At 50.3% G+C, this 22113-nt stretch overlaps 1 protein-coding gene and 2 non-coding genes across 8 annotated transcripts; all 3 read left to right on the top strand.

Moving 5' to 3' along the window:
* Positions 1-3: 3 nt before the first annotated feature.
* Positions 4-20521, top strand: Tnpo2 (transportin 2). 6 transcript variants are annotated; one of them, XM_052166274.1, is made up of 25 exons: positions 4-162; positions 1543-1654; positions 3287-3362; positions 3439-3588; positions 6951-7057; positions 7135-7268; positions 7355-7436; positions 7512-7634; positions 7723-7841; positions 9460-9520; positions 9627-9792; positions 9911-10063; positions 13073-13298; positions 13494-13665; positions 14521-14607; positions 14682-14789; positions 14900-15058; positions 16454-16541; positions 16735-16833; positions 17313-17408; positions 17684-17789; positions 17985-18084; positions 18162-18236; positions 18323-18450; positions 18533-20521. In XM_052166274.1, exons 2-24 carry the CDS (start codon positions 1556-1558, stop codon positions 18428-18430), a joined length of 2694 nt encoding a protein of 897 aa, XP_052022234.1. In that variant the 5' UTR covers positions 4-162; positions 1543-1555; the 3' UTR covers positions 18431-18450; positions 18533-20521. The 6 variants fall into 6 exon arrangements, with proteins under 6 accessions (XP_052022234.1, XP_052022237.1, XP_052022233.1 ...); XM_052166277.1 differs by having other exon boundaries at positions 1500-1654; positions 17714-17789; XM_052166273.1 differs by having other exon boundaries at positions 1500-1654.
* LOC127672267 (small nucleolar RNA SNORD41) lies at positions 13344-13413 on the top strand. The gene has a single exon (XR_007974918.1). It is a non-coding gene; the product is annotated as a small nucleolar RNA SNORD41 (small nucleolar RNA).
* On the top strand, positions 16581-16654 carry LOC127672272 (small nucleolar RNA ZL2). Its single transcript, XR_007974924.1, has one exon. It is a non-coding gene; the product is annotated as a small nucleolar RNA ZL2 (small nucleolar RNA).
* Positions 20522-22113: the final 1592 nt, after the last annotated feature.

The following is a 22113-nucleotide window of genomic DNA, read 5'->3' as shown; positions in this document are numbered from 1 at the left end:
AGTTTGAACGGCGTACGGAAGCCGACACTGTTCATTTCGGCCGCGTTTATTTTTTTTTTAATTATTTTTTTTTTTTTATTCCCTGCCTCTGGCTCTCTCCTTCCGCGAGAGCCTCTGGAGAAGCTGCAGCACTTAGGCGCCGCCACTGCCTCCCGGGGCCTGGTAGGTGGGCCTCGCTCGGCCGGGGCCCCTTGGCTTCAGCTCGCCTCGAACCTCCCTGGGTTCTGGGCCTGCGCCGCGCGCCGCCCAGGCGTCGGGGTCGCGCCCGGCTGAGAGGCGGGGTACCGGGTTGGGCCAGCTCTCGAGGCCGGCAGAACGGGCCGGGCGGGGGAGGGGGAGCTGATCTGATCTCAAGGGGTGGGGCCTCGGCGCCCGGGCAGGTTCGGGTGCCACGAGATGCGGGCCAGTGGGGCGGCTGGGGTCGGGCTGGAGGGGCCCTGATTGGGGGAATCGTCGGGGGACGTCGCGAGGATCGGGTGTGTGTGGGGATCTGTTTCGGCGGGGCTTGGTTGGGTCTGACTAGGGGGAGACAGCCTTGAAAGTTGAGAGGGGAAGGTTGTTTGGTCCGACTAGGGAGGGGCGTCATACTTGAGCCCACAGGGCTTTGCTGAGTCTGACTGCGAGGCGGTGATGGGATCCGTTGAGGGTAGCGCACCGGGCGGGTGTTTGCGGGTCTCTTTAAGGGAAGCTGCAGGGATTGGACGGATGGGGTCTCCGACGTGAAGTGGTCTGGGGGGGGGCTTAGGGGAATTTGATTGGGGGAGCTGCCAGAGATCCGTCAGCATTAATTCCTGCTGACTGGGAGGGTTAGGGCTAGAGAGGCTTGGCCGGATCTGACTGGGGCGGGCAGCGGGCATCGGGGGCTTTGGTCGTGGGTTGGGTGGTTTTGACTGGCTCTCATTCAAAGAGACATTGGAGACCTATCGGGTATTGCTTGTATTCTGGCTAAAGAGAGTCACTGGGCCGCGTCTAGGTCAGAAAGGGGGGCACGTGGCGTCTACTGAGCTTGTAGAGCCGGTTTAGAAGAGGGAGCAGGGATGAGCAGGATCTGGGTGCTTAGGGACCTAGAAGAGCTCAGGAATCTAGGGGCCGGCTGGCATCTAGCGGAGCTGGAAGGCTGGATTTTGGGGAAGGGAATCCTCGTGGACTGAGGCTTCACCTGAAAGACCGCTGGGGCGGGGCCCCTCGCCCTCGAGGGAGGCGGAAGCCGTGAGGCCCGTAACCGGGGGCGGCGGTGGCGTGGACTGCTTTGGAAAGAGGGTTCCTCGTTAGGCTCGATGTGGATCCGTCGCGCCCCCGCCGCTGGTCCTGATGGCCCGCTTTTATATTCCCCCCACTCGCACCCCCGAGCCCGCGACTGCGTGGCTGAGGATGGCTTAGCTGGCGGGGACCCGGTACTTGGACAGGCGCGGATTGGAGGCCTCTGCTTCTCCGCGGAGAGCGCTTGCGTCTGCATGCAGCCGCCTCTGCCTCGGGGACTCAACTTGGGTCTCACACAGAACTCCAGCGACCCAGCGCTGATCCAGGCTCCTACCCCTGCAGTTCGCCTTGCGCCATGGACTGGCAGCCTGACGAGCAGGGCCTGCAGCAGGTCTTGCAGCTTCTCAAAGACTCGCAGTCGCCCAACACAGCTACTCAGCGCATTGTGCAGGATGTATCCTTCTTTCCTTCCGGGGCTCACGGAACAGGGCAGATGTCTGCGGAAGGCCAGAGAGGGAGGGACTACTTCATGATTCCCAGACTCTGCTGCGAGAGAACATGACATGGACGAGAATTAAAGGTTTAGCTCTTTGGATTCCATTTCTGGAAGTGGAGAAAAGGATGGGGATGCCTGATGTTCACTGAGTACTTAATCTTTTAACTATTAAAGTGAATGTCGGTAGCTTTCCTTTAACAGATGGGAACCTGGAGGCTTACAAAGGGAAAATGCCTTGGCTAAGCCTTAGCCAGGAACCACAGTGAGAAGCCATCCATCGCAAATTTTAGTTCAATCTGCCTTGTCAGAATGAGAGAGGAGATGAGTAGGGACGTTGGAGTTGCAACATGAGTGTTTTTGTAGTTGAAAACTTTCTTTCCTAAGAGCTTTAAAAAAACAATTCTGGTTAGTTTTGTTATTAATTTGATACACCTATGAAGAGGTGCCTTCAGTTGAAGAATTATCTCAATCAGATTGGCCTGTGGGCATGGCAGTGGGTATTTTCTTGATTAATAATTGATGCTGGGCTGTATAAGAAAGGTTGATGGATGAGCGGCAGGGAAGGGACCAGTACGCAGCTTTGTGCAGTTGTTTCTTGAGTTCCTACTTCGGGACTTCTTCATGATGAGCTTTAAAATGATTGATGGTCTTGATAGCATCCACCTTTAATCACAGTGTTCAGGAGTTTAGGGGTAGCCTGGGCTTATGAAAACTATCTCAAAAAAAAAATTAAATGTTTGAAGCAGTATCAGGTTTCACTTGAAAATGACGGCCTATTCCCCACGTTTTCCTGCAGAGCTGAGAGTGGAGTGTGTAAACCTGGAGCGTGCTAGCCACTGGCTTTATCCTTGGGCTGTACCAGAAGAAGCCTTGCTCCCGGAACTTGTTATTCACTTCATTTTTCTCTCTTAATAGGGCTGGAGACTCAGTGGTCTGGCCTTACACATGCTAGATGTATGTTTTACCACTGACTTATATCCCTGGGCTGCCTCCCCCCCCCGCCCTTCTTTCTTTCTAACAGATTAATTTAGAACTGAATGTGTAGCCCTGGATGGCCCTGAGCTCAGGGTGATCTTCCTGCCTTGGCTTCTCTGGGGCTAGGATTATAGGCATGCACCACACCCAAGTAGCCTTCCTTTCTGCTTGAGAGAAGCCGGCATCACTGGAGTGCCTAGATGAGAACTGAGTAGCAGCTGCCAGGTTTCAGAGAAGCCCAGCCTCTCCTGCCCTGGTAAGGACATAAGAATAGTGCAGGTGTGCCCTCCTCCCTGTGTGCACTTGATCCTCCTGAGAAGGCCCGATGGTGCTGTGAGGTTAGGAATTGATCAGTGTTATCACAGGAGTTGGCCACCTAATTGATTTGGTCATTAGCATTCTGAGCAAAGTGTCACTGAGAGAAGATTGTCTAAGAAAGGTTCTTGCCTGTCAAGTCTTTAGGTTTTTTTTGTTGTTGTTGTTGTTTTGTTTTGAGACAAGGTCTTGGGTTCGTGCTGGACTGGCATTCAAGATCTTGCCTCAGTCTCCTTAGTGTTGGGATCACAAGCATGTCCCAGTATATCTGGCTTTCCAAGTTCCTTAACAGCCTGTCAGAAACTTAAACAACTCAACCAGTTTCCTGACTTCAACAACTACTTGATCTTCGTCCTGACCAGACTCAAATCAGAAGGTATGTTCTCTGTCCCTCCAGGCCACACAGATCTCGCCTCTCTCTTAGTCCTCTGACCTTAGCACTTTTCCCACAGATGAGCCGACCCGGTCTCTGAGTGGCCTCATCCTCAAGAACAATGTGAAGGCCCATTACCAGAGCTTCCCGCCTCCTGTGGCTGATTTCATCAAACAGGAATGTCTCAACAACATTGGCGACGCCTCCTCTCTCATCAGAGCCACCATTGGTGAGGGGGCTATGGGGGTCACTGTCAAGGACACACTAAGGGCTTGCACTGGGCCAAGAAGCTATTCAACGTGTTCAGGGTATTGCTTACTGAAATCGCCAGCACCCTCTGATAGCACTCTTAACTACTGCCATCTGACTGGGGAGGAAACTGAGGCACAGAGATGATAAAGGGATTTGCCTGGCAATAACAGCTTGGAAACAAGCCAGGTAGTGCAGGTCAGCCCTCCCCCCTCCCTTTGAGAAAAGGTAACCCAGGCTGGCCTTACACTTTCTACTCTTCTGCCTCAGCCTCCTGAGAGCAGTGTCCCCAGTCATGAGTGATGCCCCCTCAATGATTCCTACACAGTGGGAATTAATGGAGGTGCCTTGCTGAAGCCATGAAGAAGAAATACCTGAGGACATTGCAGCAGTGCTGCTACGGTTTACTTAGGGACATTCTCCTTGAAGGCTTTACACTAAAAGGTGTAATTCATAGCAGCATTTGAGCCCAGAGGATAGTACTGGAGAGTACTGTCTTGCCTTGTCAAGATGGTGTCGTGGTTTTGCCGCACAGTGTGTTATTCCAGGCTCGTTGGCTCAGTAGCTCTCTGTCCTTCCTTCCCTCTCTCTCATCTCTAGTAGAAGTGTTGGATTATAGATGCACACCACTGCATCCAGCTTATGTGGGTTCTGGAGAGCAAGTCTGGGCCAGCAGGCTTAGGTGGTGGGTGGTTTTTACCTGCTGAGTCATCTTCCCAGCTCCAGGTTTTTTGTTTGTTTGTTTGTTTGTTTGATTTTTGTTTTTGTTTTGTTTTTTTAAAGCCATTGTTTTTCTTGAAATCTGTCATCTAAAAAAAGTGTTTTTTTTTTTTGTTTTTTTTTTTGTTTTTTTTACTTGTTTGTGCCATGTTTGTGGAGATTAGAGGACAACTTGGTTGTTTGTTTCGTCCTTTTATGTGGGGCACGGGCTTGGAGCTCAGGCCGTAGTGGGTGGCAGCAGCGCCTTTACTACTAAGCCGTCTTGCTCACCTCTCTGTAGACTGTTTAAGAAAAGGACAGGAAATGAAGCCTTAAAAATAAATAAAAGGCTAGGTGTGGTAGCACAGGCTGGTGATTTCAGCACCTAGAGTTTGAGATCAGCCAGGACTAAATAGTGAGTTCCAGGCCAGCCCTAGTGAGATCCTGTCTTAATAAAAGAATGAATAAATGGCTAGGCAAAGTGGTCCATGCCTTTAATTTTAGTATTTGGGAGGTAGTAGCAGGTGGATCTCTTTGTTTCAGCCGGATTGTAAAGCAAGCTCTGTGGGGAGTCTACTGTAGGAAATTGACTCCACCTGGATCATTAGAGTCCAAGCAGGTTAACGCTTCTGGTCTATTTAGCCTGCTCAAGGCTGGAGGAAGGGCACAGTTCTCTCCTCCCATGTGGGTCCCAAGGATCCAAGACAGGTTGGCCGGCTTGGTGGTGATGGCTTTTATATACTTGACTATCTTGCTGGCCCCACAATATACTTTATAACTATACATTATTGACATTTGTACAGGAATTTTAAGTCATGTAGAGGTGTTTTAAAGTCTGGGAGGTTGGGGACATAGCTCTGTTGATGTTCCTGTTTTCTACAGCAGGGTGTGTATAGTAAGTACTGTGCCCATTCCTGTAAAGCACGTGGCTTTGACCTTTATGATGACCTGGAACTAACTCCCCAGAGAACATCTGTACATGAAGAAGCCTTGGAAGAGCTTTAGGGTGCTGCTGGTGTTTTTGAACAAACCTCAGGGCTTGCTACTCCGCCTGAAGTTTCAAACTTGGGGTCTTCCTGCCTCAGGCTTCCCTAGGACTAGCTTACAGGTCTCTGCTAGGGCTCACAGCGGGTGTTCTTTATTGCTCCGTGAAAACTGAGCCCTGGGGTACAAGAGGTTTTGTGAGATGGCCAGCACAGAGTACAGGCCTGTCTCAGAATGGGATGGCACCATTCTCATAGTCTACCCAGTCATTTCAGAGACGCTTCAATTTTAGGGATTGGCATCACTTGAGAGTTGGCAGTGGCAGCTTCTGCCCTCCCTGCTATCTTTTATTAATGAGTGGTGTGTGCATTGGCCACCAGTATCAGTTGGGCCTGGCTGCTATAGTGCCCTCAGGCCTCAGAGGAAGGCTTCTACTCAGGACCTCTGGATTTCATTATTCTACACCAGCTTATTGTAATGAGAACACTGGTTCCAACATCAGTGTACTTGTTTACTTAAGCAAACAGTCCCTGTTGCTGAGTGTGTGTGTGCACATACATGAATATAGACAGGTGTGCACACCTATGCATATAGAGGGGCCAACAGAGGATATCAGATACTCTGTTCTTTCACTCAAAGGATCTCAAATTAGGCTGGTAGCCAGCAAGTCCTGAGATCTTCCTGTTTTCAACCTGACATTACAGGTGTGTACCACTACACCTGGCTTTTTATGTATTTACTGGGAACTGAACTCAGGTCTTCATATTGGTCTAGCAAATGAGCCATCGTGGCAGCCCCCAGCCTCATATTTCTGATTGTCAGTAGAGGCCTCTCCAGATGCAGACTTGGATGACTTGGTTATCTGGTCCCCACCACCTTTCTGCTCATAGCCTGCTTCCCCACTCTGGCCTTTCTTCTGTTACTGCACCAGGACTGCCATACCTCTAGCTAAGACATCTTTGCCCTAGGTGACTAGAGGCCATTCCCTCCTTCAGGTCTTTGCAGACCTCTCAAGATGTCACCTGTCCACCACTTTAAAACTGCTTCTCCTTAGCTGGGCCTAGTGTAGTGAGTGGCACAGACATGTAACCCCGGCTGCCCAAGAAGGGGGGGGGCACGATCTGCAGGTTCAGGCCTTGCCTTAGGACCTTAACTCAAAAGGTTAAAAACAGCAACAATAGCAACAGAAAAATAGGCTGGGAATTTAGTTCAACGGGAGGATGCTTGCCCACTGTCCAGAACGCCCTGAATTCAGTCCTCTGTACTATGACATAAAAGTAAAACAACTTTATCTTTCCTGAGGGCTTGCTTTGTGGCCAGCCATATCTTCGGCTAAGGCGTCTTCCCGTCACACCTCTCCCTGCTTGTAAAAGTAGTGATTTGGGGCACAGCCTATAACCTAGAACAGTTGTTTGACATGAGGTTGTGTGCTGAGCGAGTTGGCAAGGACGACTTGAAGAGGGCCTGTGGCTATGATGCAGTGCTCACTTGGCCTGCGTGAGGCCTGGCTTGTCCCCAGCACCCCATAGAAAGGCTCAGGGTGCTTTGCGGGACTTGCATGGCAGAGAAGGGAAAGCTGGTGAGCCGGTCCCTTGGTGGGGAGGGTTGAGGGACCAGTCTTGCCCAGCCTGACCAGTCTCCTTTCCCTGGCTGCCCCAGGCATTCTCATCACCACCATCGCTTCCAAGGGTGAGCTGCAGATGTGGCCAGAACTGCTGCCCCAGCTGTGCAACCTGCTCAACTCAGAGGATTATAACACCTGTGAGGTAGGTGACAGGGCCTGGTCTGGCCCAAGCAGGGACTAGAGCCTAGAGTAGGACTCACCACCATCCATCTCTCTTAGGGAGCCTTTGGAGCCCTACAGAAGATCTGTGAAGACTCCTCTGAGCTTCTGGACAGTGATGCTCTCAACAGGCCCCTCAACATCATGATCCCTAAATTCCTGCAGTTTTTCAAGCACTGCAGCCCTAAGATCCGGTACGTGATGTCCCCGAGCAGAATGGTCTTAGAGTAGGTAGGCAGATGCAGAGTTCATGTGTCACCCATGCCTCCCTGACTCCTAGGTCCCATGCCATTGCCTGTGTGAACCAGTTCATCATGGACCGGGCCCAGGCGCTGATGGACAACATCGACACTTTCATTGAGGTGGGTCACCAGGCTCCAGGTGGACAGGAAGAGGCTGAGGGGTCCTCCGGCAGCTGACCTTTCCCTTTTACACAGCACCTGTTTGCCTTGGCTGTGGATGATGATCCAGAGGTGAGGAAGAACGTGTGCCGAGCCCTCGTGATGCTCTTGGAAGTGCGGATTGACAGGCTCATCCCTCACATGCACAGCATCATCCAGGTGTGAATGGTCTTCAGGGGCAGTGAGCGGCTGCTGTGGGGTGGGAGCCGCAGGCGGACTAGGTCTCAGCCTCTCCCTACTGCTCCAGTATATGCTGCAGAGGACCCAGGACCATGATGAGAACGTGGCCCTGGAGGCCTGTGAGTTCTGGCTGACGCTGGCCGAGCAGCCCATCTGCAAGGAAGTCCTGGCCTCCCACCTGGTCCAGTGAGTACTCCTGCCCGTGCCCTCAGCCTCCAGTCGTCCTTGGCCTGTGCCTCCCCGGCTGCTTTTGCTTACTTTATCTTACGTGGTTTAAGTCCGTTTTCTTTGAATCCTGTGTACACTGATTTTTATGAGATATAGCTTTAATGACTTTAAAAATTAGGTAACAGAAACGAAGTGTGGTGGTTCATACCCATCACTTAGGAGGCTAAGCTTGGATAATTGCCACAAATGCTGTGTGATGAGTGCCAGGCCAGTCTGGGTTACATAATGAGACCCTGTCTCAAAAAAAAAGCTAGAGGACAAAAAGAAGACATGACCCTTAAGCAAATCAAAGCTTCATCATGGCCGGCTCTAGATGCCTAAGAGCATGGCAGCCACTTTCCTCCCAGCGTGGCCTTCCTGGGTAATGAATGCTGTAGCTCTGACTTCCCTTTTTCTTTTTGATTTTGAGTCAGGGTTTCTTCATGGCGTATATAGCCTTGGCTGTCCTGGACCTCACACTGTAGACCAGGCTGGCTTAGAACGTAAAGAGCTCTACCTGCCTCTGCCTCCCGAGTGCTGAGGGTGAAGGCTTGTGCCCTACTCTGTAGGCTCCGGTGTTCTTCAGTTTAGGAGCTGAGGGTCTCTTGAGTGGTACAAGAGCTTACTTTTTTGGGTTTTTGAGACAAGTGGGCCTAGAACATACACTCTTCAAGTTAGGGTTAGGGACGTGTGGTGCTAAGGCTGGTTTGAGCCCCTCTTGTCTTGACCTTTTGGATTTGTTGGTTATCTCAGATAATTGATAGCAAGTAGGAGTTGTGACTAGAGGGACAGAGGACTTTGAGGAGATTGATAATCTTGCAAAGAGGGACAGGTTGTATTGATAAGTTTTTATGACTAAAGTTGTGTGCAACCACACTTTCCTGATGTTCCCTGCCAGTAGCCCTGCAGCTTTGTTTCAGGAGTGCATGGGTCGTAGGTCAGATGCTTGTGCTTTGGGTCGTTCTGGGGGCAGCATTGGTGAAGGCTTTCAGGGTTCTTCATTCGTTGTGTTTGGGTCAAGATGCTATGTGATTGATGGTACTTGTCACTGAGTGACAATGGGGCGGCTGGATGTGACAGTAAACACTTGTAATCACAGTGTTGGAGGTTGAGGCAAAAAGATCATGTTCTTTTTATTTTTAAACATTTTTATTATTTTAAATGTATATTAGTGTTTTAAACGTATATCAGTGTTGTGCCTGCATGTGTGTATGCCTGTACCGCATTTGTGGAATGCCCACAGGCAGGGGCCAAAGGAAGGTATTGTATTCCTTGGGGATGGAGTTAGAGCAACTCATGAGTGTAACTGCTAAGCTATCTCTCCAGCTGCAAGAAGGGATATGATTTCTAGGCCAGCCATGGCCACATAGACTCTGTTTCAAAAGGAGAGGGAAAAAAATTGTGTCTCCTAATCACGGCTGAAAATATGTTGCTAATTCCCTGAAGGGAAGTGAACAGAAGCAGGACAGAGGAGTATGCGTGGGCTGAGCATAGTCTGACTCTTGCTCAGTACTCCTGTTCACACCTCTATTTCCTTTTCAAGATGGGTACCTAGCCAGAGTCCCTGCATCCTAACAACCAGTCTCTTTCCCAATAGGTTGATCCCTATCCTCGTGAATGGGATGAAGTACTCAGAAATTGACATCATCCTTCTTAAGGTCAGCCAAGGGGCATCCGCATCTGGCTATGGGTGGCCAAGACCATTGGGTATTGGGTTGGAGGTCTCCAGCCAGTGCTGAGAAATCTGCCTGGACTGGTCCCCAGGGGGATGTGGAGGAGGACGAGGCAGTACCTGACAGTGAGCAGGACATCAAGCCACGTTTCCACAAGTCACGCACAGTGACATTGACCCACGAGGCTGAGCGGCCTGACAGCTCTGAGGATGCTGAGGATGACGATGATGACGACGCTCTGTCGGACTGGAATCTGAGTAGGTCGTAGGCTGGCTGGGGAGAGGGTGAAAAGCTGGTGGGGAGCACTTATGAAGGACTGGTCTCAGGGCTGTCCCGCAGGCCTCCCTGAGCCGAGCCTCATTGTTCCCCCTTCAGGGAAGTGCTCAGCCGCAGCTCTGGATGTTCTTGCCAATGTCTTCCGGGAGGAGCTGCTGCCCCACCTACTTCCCCTGCTCAAGGGCCTCCTGTTCCACCCTGAGTGGGTGGTCAAGGAGTCAGGGATCCTGGTGCTGGGCGCCATCGCTGAGGGTGAGTCTTCCAACGTTACATAGGCACTGGCCTGAACACTGCAGTGACACATGCAGCCCCACAGCGTAGGCCAGGACGGACTCCCAATTCGTTTTTCTTTTTTTCAAATCATATTTATTTATTGAGACAAAGTTTCTCTGTGCAGCTTTGGCTGTCCTGGAACTTGCTCTGTAGATTAAGATGGCCTTGAACTCAGATGCTCTGATTAAAGGCATGTACCACCACCATCTGGCTTCCTTATCTTTTTCCAAATAGCTCTGTGATCTTATTTTTTGCCCAGCTTGGCCTGAAAGGTGTCCCCCTTCCCCTAACAAATTCTCACTATGCCAGTCCTCCCCATTCTCATAAGCAGGTGATTCTGTAATGGTTCAAGCTTATGGACAGTAGGTGCTGCCCACTGCGGGGCCTTCCTCAATCCCATCCCACTAGGATATCTCTTTGCGTGAGAATCCATTCAGGGCAACTCCCTCCACATAGCCAGTGCCAGTCCTAGGCTTCGTACGTGGCCAACCAGCCACGCAGGCTGGCACAGCCGTTTCCCAGTGTACAGCTATTTGGGCTGAAACCTGATTCTTGCTGTTAAGCTGCCCACCAGAATTAGAAGTGCCTAGCTATGGAGTTTCCTTACATTTAACGTAGTGTTAAGCTAAGCACAGTGGTGTGCATACCTGTAGTTATGGAACTGGAAGAGAAGATTACTGCGTGTACGAGGCCAGTAGAGTCTACACAAGGGAGTTCAGGCAAGCTAGGGAGATAGCGAAAACCAAAACCCACGGGGTGTCCTGTAGTTGGCATAGCATTTCAGCTTTTCTCCCACAAGACATAGGGTGTGGAATGTGGCCATTTTTGGCGTGTGTGACTATCTCAACACCCAAAATTGTTACCTAACTGCAGGCATTGGGCGTCGAGAGCTTTCAGTACCTGTGAGTGAGGCCTGGGGTTTGGAATGGGATATAATTTATCAGTACAATGTGTGTTTGGATTTTAAAAGGCTTTGGGTTCCACATCAAGAAATGGTTTCATGACTACTACTTTTTTTGATGACGCTATCTCAGATATCATGCAATAATGTGTGCATAGTAATTTTTATTTTGTGAGGTAGTCTTGCTATGCTGTGATTTGAGTCTCTTGACTCAGACTCCCTAGTGCTGGGATGACAGGTGTGTATCACCACACTTGGCTGAAAGCAGGATTTCTTATATAGCCAAGCAAGTCTTGTGGCAATCCTACTTCTGCTTCCAGAGTCGTATCACCTGTGACTATGTTGAAGAAACCCAGTTCGGTATTCTCTGTTCTATAGACCATGGGAGAGACCTAGAGAAGTTGATCCCAGTAATAAAGAGATGTGCTCACGCTTTAAATCCCTGTACTCAGAGGCAGAGGCTGGCAGATCTCTTGAGTTCAAGACCCGCCTGGTCTCGAAAGTCAGGGCAAGCAGGGAGGTGGGGCTAACATGCATAAGGCCTTTTATTCCCTTTACTGAGGAAAAAACCCCCACGAAACAAAATAAACAACTATAAACTTAAAAAAACAAGGGCTGGCGGGGCAGTGGTGGTGCATGCTTTTAATCCCAGCACTTGGGAGGCAGGTGGATTTCTGAGTTCGAAGCCAGCTTGGTCTACGGAGTGAGTTCCAGGACAGCCTGGGCTACACAGAGACACCCTGTCTCAAAAAAACCAAACTAAACCAAACCAAAAAAACCAAACAAGGGCTGGAGAGTTGGCTCAGTGATTGAGAGCCTTTGCTCTGTCAGAGAACAATTTTCATTCCTAGCACCCTCACAGCCCTTTGATTTCCTGTAACTTCAGCTCCTGGGTAGTTGAATCCTCTTCTGACCTCTGTGGGCACTTGGATACACCATGCACATATCTGTGCCCATTCAACACCCCTCCCCCCCATACACTAAAGTAAAATAAGCAAGAGGGTGGGAAGAAGAGAGAGAGACACAGACAGGGAGGGAGGGGGATAAAAGAACAGTACAAGTATAGAAGGTTTCAGGCTGAGAATCACTTCCTGTCCAGTCTCATGATGCCTGCTTCTCTCAGGAGTCCCGCAGTTTTGATTATTGTTTCATTTTGAAGTGGGAGAGGGAGGGGTGTTTCCCTTCATGATTATGCTGGCCCCTGCCTTCAGTGTTGGCATTCTGCTCAGTGTTTGGGCTTCTGCTCAGCCAGAATCTGGACCACCTTCAGCTGCAATGCACCTGTTCTAGCCCCCCCCCCCCCCTTTTTTGTTTTTTGTTTTTTTAAATATTTTTATTTTCTATATTCTTTGTTTACATTCCAAATGATTTCCCCTTTCCCGGATCCCCCCTCTCCATATGTCCCATAAACCTTCTTCTCTCCATCCATTCTCCAATGACCTCCCTCCTTTTTTTCTCTGTCTTTATATTCCCCTCCAATGCTAGATCAATCCTTTCCAGGATCAGGACCTTTCCCATACTTCTTCATGGGAGCCATTTGTTATGCGATTTGTGCCTTGGGTATTCAGGGCTTCTGGGCTAACTAATATCCACTTAAAAGAGATTGCATTCCATGTGTATTCTTTTGTGACTGGTTTACCTCACTTAGGATGATATTTTCCAGATCAAACCATTTGCCTAAAAATTTTGTGAATTCATTGTTTCTAATTGCTGAGTAGTATTTCATTGTGTAAATATACCACATTTTCTGTATCCATTCCTCCTTTGAGGGGCATCTGGGTTCTTTCCAGCTTCTGGCTATTTGTTCTAGCCCCTTTTGCTCTGGCCTTTTCAGGGTTCTTTGAAAAGCCTCAGTTTTTCATATTGGGTTGGATATGCCCTAGCCTTCTCTCTCTTTTTTTTCTCCCGAGACAGGGTTTCTCTGTATAGCCCTGGCTGTCCTGGAACTCACTCTGTAGACCAGGCTGGCCTTGAACTCAGAAATCCGCCTGCCTCTGCCTCCTAGAGTGCTGGGATTACAGGTGTGCACCACCATGCCACAGACCCAGCTTTCTCTTACAAGCCCTCCTGTTTCCTGGTAACTGCAGGCTGCATGCAGGGAATGGTGCCCTATCTACCTGAGCTGATCCCACACCTCATCCAGTGCCTGTCAGACAAGAAGGCCCTAGTGCGCTCCATTGCCTGCTGGACGCTGAGCCGCTATGCCCACTGGGTAGTCAGCCAGCCACCTGATATGCACCTCAAGCCTCTGATGACAGAACTGCTCAAGCGGATTCTGGATGGCAATAAGAGGGTACAGGAGGCAGCCTGCAGGTGAGTCTTGATTCCTGATTCCTGCCCTTACAGTGGCCCTCATTCTGGGAAATGATGATGCCTATGACTGCTGACAAGACTCTGATCTCTGTTGTATTCGTACTGGCTGATCCTGGATACACCCTCCAAAGCGACCTGTGGTGCTGCTCCATCTGCTAGAGTTCACTAAACTCTCCTTCCTCTTCTCTCCACCAGTGCATTTGCTACCCTGGAGGAGGAGGCGTGCACGGAGCTGGTGCCCTACCTCAGCTATATCCTGGACACTCTTGTTTTTGCCTTTGGCAAATACCAGCATAAGAACCTGCTCATCCTCTATGATGCCATTGGTACCCTGGCGGACTCTGTGGGCCACCACCTCAATCAGCCGGTGAGACCCTAGGCACACTCTGAATCATCCTGTGTCCCTTAACATCTGGTGTCTTGGTATTGATTGACCTGTGCTACATGCCAAGGACCTGGCCATGACTTTGTCAGGCAGGCTGAAGCATTTAGCCCAGTCTTTACTCTGCTTCCAGTCTAGTGTGATGTCTAAGCCAGCTCAGTCAGTCTGCAGGTTCTCTAGAGAGGGAACAAGGATTAAAAAGAAAAAAAGACCATTAGGCCACACTGTAGTATGACCGCAGGCAGTTCTGAGGCTGAGATGGGTGTTTTTTTTTTTTTTCCCAGTCTGCTTTTATACCATTTTAGTTGCATGCAAGTAATAAGGTCAGTTCTAGGTTAAGGAACCAGCAATGTAATAAACACAAATAATCAAAGAATAAACAATAAACGTCCTGCCTTTGCTGTTGCTAAGGGCTTATCAGGATGACCAAGGCATCCAAGCCTGCTTCCCTGTCATTCTTGCCTAAAGCCTACTTCTTTGTTCTAACCCAAACTCAAATTCCTGCTTGAGCTTATTACTTCCCTGTCCTGGCCCAATGTCAAATTCCTCCCAGAAGCCTACTTCCTTGTTTTGGCCCAAAGTCAAATTCCTGCCAAGTTTCTAGAAGCATCCCCAAAAGCTCCCCACAGTGAAGAGATGGGCAGTTATGAGACAGCATGGCGAGTGCTGCTGGGAGAGTGCAGAGGCCTTTGTGTACCTGGAGGCCCTACCCAGGTTCCTGGGAGTGGGAGGAAGGGACATATGGATGAAAGGAATCTGGTGCACAGATCTCCTCCTTTACGGGACGTCTGAATTAGGCTGCCACACCCATCTAGGAAGCCCACTCCCCTCCCTCTCCAGGAGTACATCCAGAAGCTGATGCCTCCACTCATCCAGAAGTGGAATGAACTCAAGGACGAGGACAAGGACCTCTTCCCCCTGCTGGAGGTGAGTGGGCTGGCATCCTTCCCTCAGAGCCCTCCCTCTGGGACTGGCCTTACCTTCTCCCTTTTCCCTGCTAGTGCCTGTCATCTGTGGCCACTGCCCTGCAGAGTGGTTTCCTGCCCTACTGTGAGCCTGTCTACCAGCGCTGTGTTACCCTGGTGCAGAAGACACTGGCCCAAGCCATGGTGAGCACCCTGGAAGGGACATACAGATGAGGAGGGCATGTTGCTTCCATCCACATGCTCTACTGCCCAGGCCCTCGTCTGCTCCCCTCATCTGCCTCATTTATATCTAGATGTATACACAACACCCCGAACAGTATGAGGCCCCGGACAAGGACTTCATGATTGTTGCGTTGGACCTGCTTAGTGGTTTGGCTGAGGGCTTGGGTGGCCACGTGGAGCAACTGGTAGCACGAAGTAACATCATGACACTGCTCTTCCAGTGTATGCAGGTGAGTGGGCGCCCAGCGTAAGCCACTCCCAACCAGGCCACACATAACAGGCCAAGTTTGTCTTTCCCTTTTCTTTTTCTTATTTAAGACCAGGTTTCTCTGTATATCTTACCTGTCCTGGAACTTGCTCTGTAGACCAGGCTGGCCTCAAACTCAGAGATCTGCCTTTCTCTAGTGTGCTGGGATTAAAAGCATGTGTTACCACCGCCCAACTAACATCTGGTTTTATAAACAAGCAAATGAATAAATGTATGTTGGGTGGTTCCTCAGGAATACAGGAATAACGTTAGGATTTTGCCTGCCCTGCCCCACACAGGCGTGCCCTCATACCCTGCCCACACATACATAGAACAGTAAAAATGTGACAGATTTGTAATGCAAACTGATCTGCAAAATAAAGTGCAGGCATCTGCAGTGGCAGTGGCGTAGCCTTTAATCCCAGTGCCTTAGACCTGGAAGCAGAGCTGGGTAGATTTCTGAGTTCCAAGCTAAACAAGGCTGTGTAGTGAGATCCTGTCTCGAACAATAACAACAAATCAAAATGGGGTAACTAGGTAATGGGGAGATGGCTCAGTCAGTACGTGCCTGCTAGACAAAACCCAGGAGCCTGAGCTTGATCTCCACCACCCGTGTAAAAGCCGTGGGTCGTGCTGGCGAGGTGGCTTAGGTTACGGGCACTTGCTGTTCTTCTAGAGAACCTGAGTTTGCCTCCAGCGCCAGGCAGCTAATGATGACAGCTGCCTGTGGCTCCCTCTCTGCTCTCTGAGGACGCCGTAGATGTGTGCAGCCCTCCCACCTGACACACGCACGGAATTAAGGATGGGAATGAATGGGTGCAGCTGCCTAGAGGTGCCTGCGATTCGAAGCACTGGGAAAGTAGAGGCAGGAGGATTCCTGGAGTTGGTTCTCTGGCCAGCTTGTCTAGCTGAGTTTTAGTGAGCTCACATTCAGAAAGAAATTATTTTTCAAAAATAAGATTGGGTGGCAATCGAGGATGCACACAATTGGGCATGATGGTGACTGAGAGAGGGGCCTTGGCAGGAAGATGGTAGTGTGTGCATCAGCCAGGTCTGTGCAGCAAGACCCTGTCTCAAAGAAAAATTAGGAGTGTATGTAATACAACTGTTTGTATTACATTTGGGGTTTGGGGAGGGGGAGATGGGTGGGAGTAAAACAGGGTTCTGGAGAATTTTAAAAGTAAGTGCTTACCAAGAACTTAACCAAGTCCCGGGAAACAGACTGAAGGATAGTAGGAGACTAGTGGAGGAAGGGACAGCTCTGCACCTCAGCCAGTGTTTGTGGTCAGGATGTGCTCTAGGGGCTGTGCCATCTCAAATGGCTTAAATGGAGCGGGTAGGAATAGCCTTGCCATTTCTGCCTCCCTCCCCATGCCAGGATTCCATGCCTGAGGTCCGGCAGAGCTCCTTTGCCCTTCTGGGAGACCTTACGAAGGCCTGCTTTATCCACGTCAAGCCCTGTATCGGTAGGCTATCCCCTTTACCCTACCCCATGACCCAACATTGGCCTCAAGTGATGGAGACATACCCTGGGAAGTGCATGACCGACTGGGATGTATTCGTACTGTCTGATGGGGCCTACCCACTCAGTTCTGGGAGCTTGGCTTCAGTGGCCTTTCAGGTAATTTTTTTCCCTCCCTGTTCTTTTCTTTGAATTAGCTGAATTCATGCCTATTCTGGGCACCAACCTGAACCCTGAATTCATCTCTGTCTGCAACAATGCTACCTGGGCCATTGGGGAGATCTGCATGCAGATGGGTGAGTGCCCTGAAGTGTCAGGCTGCCTCTTCATTGGTCTGTCTCCCTCCGGGAGCCAGAGCTTTGTTCTTTATTGGTCAGGGGAAGAACAGGCTTTGATCTCCCTGACAGGTGAAGTCAAATAACTGAAGGGCCATTTATGAGGTGGGGTAGATGGTTTGTTCCTACCAGACCATCTCATGTAATTGTTTTTCTGAAAGGTTCACTGGGCAGTGACTTTGGCCTCCTGTCCTTAGGGAAGACTGGGTGGGTGGTTTTGTCACCTTGTGGGTAGTGACTTCAGAGACTCCTTTGGGTGGTTCTGTTGTGTGCTGGTTGTGGACTTGGTGGGAAGCATCCCGAGGAGGCTCTTTGTTCTCTCAGGCTTTGTGGTGCTCCAGTCTGCATGGAACTGGGGTCATGGAGTGAGGTTAGCCATGCCCAGCTGGCACTCTGTGGGTGGAGTGGGCCATGCAGGGCTCTGAATGGCTGGTCCCTAGGGGCAGAGATGCAGCCCTATGTGCAGATGGTCCTCAACAACCTGGTGGAGATCATTAACAGGCCCAACACGCCCAAGACACTGCTGGAAAACACAGGTGAGTACCAAGCCAGGGCTGAAGGAGTTAGGAAGTTCCAGGAAGGAAGGGTGTAAATACCTGAAATAGAATCAGGAGGGACCAAGGAAAAATACTGGCTTTAGACTATATGGATGGGAAGAGGTCCTGGTCGGGTGGGGAGGACACCTCTATGGGCCAAACTTGAGGGCCCAGGAGAGCCACAGGATCGTTCAGTTGGGGCCTATGGGGCGGGGCTCGGTGCCTCCTGTCAGAGGCCCCGCCACGTACCGTCCCGGGGCCACTCGGGGTTGCAGGTCGCCTGACGAGTCCCTCTGCCATTCCAGCCATCACCATCGGCCGCCTGGGCTACGTGTGCCCACAGGAGGTGGCACCCATGCTGCAGCAGTTCATCCGGCCTTGGTGTGTGCCTGCCTGGGTGGGACCTGTTGGGGGTGGGCAGGACAGCTGTACCCCCCCAGTGCCACCCCCATGGATGCATGTGGGAGACCTCTACCCACTGACGCCCATCCTGTCCCATTCCCTCCATCCATCCTTCATCTGTGCTTGTCCAGCCCCAAGTCCATCCACTGACCTGCTGCCCTCCTCCATGGCCAGGTGCACGTCCCTTAGGAACATCCGGGACAACGAGGAGAAGGATTCTGCCTTCCGAGGCATCTGCATGATGATTGGTGTCAATCCTGGGGGTGTTGTGCAGGTCCGGGCAGCTGGGCTCAGAGGGTAGGGCGGGGGCTGGCTTGGGCGGCCCCTCACATGGGATCCGTCATGTTTCAGGACTTTATTTTCTTCTGCGATGCTGTAGCCTCCTGGGTGAGCCCGAAGGATGATCTTCGGGACATGTTTTATAAGGTGAGGCTCCTGGTGGTCTCATGGGAGTCCTGGGTAATAGACAATACACGCTTGCCCCAGCCCACTATAACCCTGCCTCACTGCAGATCCTCCATGGCTTCAAAGACCAAGTTGGAGAGGAGAACTGGCAACAGTTCTCAGAGCAGTTCCCACCTCTGCTCAAGGAGAGGCTGGCAGCCTTCTATGGGGTCTAGGTGAACGTGGAGACCACCAGGTGAGCAGGTCTTTGAGCATTTGGGTCTACTGGAGCGTGAAAAGGATTTAGACCCTGAGTCCTCTCTTTCTTTCCCCTGCAGGTTTTTGTCTGCGTCATCGTCGGAGGGTGTGCTGGGGAATGTGCTGCTTCCAGAAGTCACTGTGTGCCCTGGTCGAGGGGGGTTAGGGAGGAGCGAGTGGGACCAAAATCCAGGTGCAACCCAGTCTGTGCATCTGTCCATCTGTCGGTCCACTTGCCCCACCGGGCCTGATGAGTGGGCAGGTGGGTGGGGGCTCCATTCTCATCCTACAAATAGGGAGGGGGGTGGGACTTCTTGGTGGGCAAGAGTTCTCTGGGCTCTAATCTGGGCCATCTTGGGCAGCCCCCTTGGGCCAGCCATGTGGGAGGGAGGAGTCCATTAGGCCTACCGAATCCGGTGTCAGATAAGGTAAGGGAATTACAGGTGGGGAGGGGTCCTTGTAGAGAAGCATACACTCACATGTACACATGTGGACACGCATGTGCGGGCACCACAGCCAGCTAGGCTGGGCCAATGGCCCCACCATTTCCTCGACTGCATGGAGACAGTAGAATTAGTGAACCCCCAAATTATGCCTATGGCCTTCTGTGTACCTTGCATCTAGAGTATAAGAAGCTTCTGCTGTTTTGCCAGAATTGGCGGTAATGGGAGGGCTGGGAGGTTTGGGGGACCTCAGCTGGGCTCCCAGGGCCAAGGGAGGAGGGTGGTCATTTTGGGGCCGCCATCTCAGCACTTGCTCACTTTGGACCTGCTCCATACACTTCCTGCCAGCTTCATGGCGGCCTCATGTAGTGTGTCCCCATCGTCACATCCTAGCCAGCAGCAGAGTGGGGAGCACTGGAGCAGCTGAGACTGGCTTGAGGCTGCCCTGTATGTCCCCTTTGCCTGCGCTCCAAGGATATCTCAAGGCACAGGCCTGGGACGAGGTGTCCGTGAAAGCTAAGGGCTGTCAGAGCTGCTTTCCTGGGTCTCTGAAACAGCTCTATGGCTAGTCCAGACCTCTGCTCCGAGAGCCCCATTGTCACGAGCTGGGGCAGCAGCAGGTGTGATGGTGAGAACAGAGGACAGAAGCCACTGGGTGCAGCAAGATCTGAAGGCTTGGAGTAGGGTGTACCCAGGGCCTCAAACCTCGTCCCTTTTGGGACTTAGGTTTATCACAGTGTCCACTGGACTCAGACCACACCAGATTGGTACACTGACTCAAAATCTTTGAAGAAATTGGTTAGGGATGCCATCAAGGTGGGAGGGGCTTCCTGAGAGGAGAGGGGCATGGTTATTTCCACATTGGCTAATGGAGACCGGTCTTGTAAGGTCCCTGAGGTTTCCTCCACCCCCTTCTTTGCCTCCTACACTCTTGGGAACCCATTATATTTTGGGCTTTGACTGGAGTCCCTCCAAGGACTTGGACTTTATCTTTTCCAGGCCTTGTGTCTTTCCTCAAGTAGGGTCAGGCCCTGCCTCTATTCCCAGGGACACTTAGTGCACATTCCATAACTCAGCTAGTGGTCCCCATCCCTCCAGCCTGAAACTTGAGCAGGTCTCTGGAAGCCATTTGTAGGAAAAAAATTTTTTTAAAAAAATAACATTAGCTTTCTGGTAATTCCACTTCTTAGGAGCATCCTCTGCTGGGTCTTGGGGTGTATTGATGGATTGACTGTCTGATGTAGTTGTTACCCCTCTTTGTACAAGGGGGGAGTTCTAACTACCTTCAGGAAAGGGGAGCCCAATTCTTGTATTTCCCTTTTTTATTTTATTTTATTTTATTTTATTATTTTTTTAAAGAAATTATTTAATTTTTTAATTTATTTTTTAGTTTTTGCACAATGAAGTTTCAGTTTCTTAACCTTCCTTGTCTGGGGCTGCTGACATGGACTGACCTTGGTCTGTAGCCCTCCCTGCTGCCGTTTCCCTGAGTCTTTATTACCATCACCCCCATGGGCTCCCAGGTCTATCCATCTGTTACTGTGCTGTGCTGGGGACTAGCGCCTAGGTGGCGTGAGATTCCACTCGTGTAGAACTTTGTTGAGTAAAGGTCATTTTCTTGTGAAACACTTGGTGTCTTGTTTCCTAGTCTTTGGTTTGGTGGTAGAGTGGTGTGAAGGTGGGTCTCAAACTCTACTGCTGTGGAAGTGGGAAGGGAATAGGTAGGGATAATTGAGCAGAACACCTGATGTTGTCTACAAGTTCCTACAAGGTGGGAAGGTAAAAGAGGGTAGTTAGACATGGTAGGTGGCCTCCTTGACAGTTAACCCAGGAGAGGCTGCCATACAGTAAACTCACTTGCAAAGCCTTACAGCAGACATGAGTCACTGAACACTGAAATTCTTTGAGATCTTGGTGTAAAAATAGCTGGCCGTGGTGGTGGTGGTGGTGGTGGTGGTGGTGGTGGTGGTGGTGGTGGTGGTGATAGCTTTTAATCCCAGCAGTGGGAATTAAAATGAGGAGGTAGAGGTAGGCAGATTTCTAAATTCAAGACCTCCCTGGTTTACAGAGTGTCAGTTTCAGGGCTACACAGAGAACCCCTGTTTAGAAAAACAAAACAACAAAAAACCCTGTATGGTTGTAGTTCAGAAGCAGGATGACTAAATCAAAATAATAATCTCAGAAGAAAAAGCCTTTTATGCCAGGTATCAGCATTTGGAAAGCAAATGACTTGAGCTTAAGGGCTAGCCTGGTTTATATAGTGACTAGGTCTCTATAGAGATCAGATAAGGGTACATAGTGTTACCCTTAAAGTTAATTAAAAAGAAAAATGCACTTCTGAGTTAAGGTTCTACATGACCAAGACTGATTGTGGGAGCTGTGACACTGTAGATGTAAAACCATCCTGGCCTACCTTCAGTCCTTAGCCGTTGACTGCTCACCTTTGTCTGACCTAATGCTATTCCAGACGACCTGAATCAGGGTTCCTAGAGAATGGTCATGGTCATTTGACCCCAAAATAAACTTAGTATCTTGGAGCTGATATAAGAAGTGTATGAGAGAGTTGACTCAGCCCATAATAAATATGTTTGCTGCTTGGTGACCTTAATTTGATTCCAGAACCTATGTAAAAGTGGACAACTGACTACAGAATTGATTTCTGATCTGATACACGTGACCTGTGGTGTTTGGGAACACACCACGATGGAGATTGAAGATACTCCACCCATCTCAACTTCAGGCCCCCAAATGCTTACAAAGCATAAACTCCCGGGCTGGAACAGTAGATGGCCCAGTTTTTTGGAGTACTTTAAACCAGCGAGATGTATGCCTTTCACCTCAGCAGAGGGACATCGCCCACCAAATTCGAGGCTATCCTGGATTGTCTAAAAACACTTGGTCTTGCAGAAGACCAAAGTTGCGTTACTAGCAACCGTTGCCGCTCTGTAAACCTAGCTTTAGGGGATCCCAAATAAATATATGAGAAGAAATAAACCTTCAAAACAAAAGATAAGAGTCGCGCGTGGTTTACAAACCCGGGCGGTGGTGGCGCACTCCTGTAATCCCAGCACTCTGGGAGGCAGAGGCAGGAGGATTTCTGAGTTCGAGGCCAGCCTGGTCTACAGAGTGAGCTCCAGGACAGCCAGGGCTACACAGAGAAACCCTGTCTCACAAAAACAAAACCATTCACATCAGCACGGAGTTGGTCTCATTTCCAA

Source organism: Apodemus sylvaticus, chromosome 21, assembly GCF_947179515.1.
Source record: "Apodemus sylvaticus chromosome 21, mApoSyl1.1, whole genome shotgun sequence".
Taxonomy (NCBI): domain Eukaryota; kingdom Metazoa; phylum Chordata; class Mammalia; order Rodentia; family Muridae; genus Apodemus; species Apodemus sylvaticus.
This window is presented reverse-complemented; position numbering and strand designations above follow the sequence as displayed.

What these genes read in the sequence shown, in the direction of transcription:
- Tnpo2 (XM_052166274.1), top strand. Translation starts at nt 1,556, where the DNA reads ATGGACTGGCAGCCTGACGAGCAGGGCCTGCAGCAGGTCTTGCAGCTT. An exon ending in ACCTCTTCCCCCTGCTGGAG is followed by an intron (nt 14,608 to 14,681) that starts GTGAGTGGGCTG and finishes TTTCCCTGCTAG; the next exon opens with TGCCTGTCATCTGTGGCCAC. An exon ending in CAGCAGTTCATCCGGCCTTG is followed by an intron (nt 17,790 to 17,984) that starts GTGTGTGCCTGC and finishes CTCCATGGCCAG; the next exon opens with GTGCACGTCCCTTAGGAACA.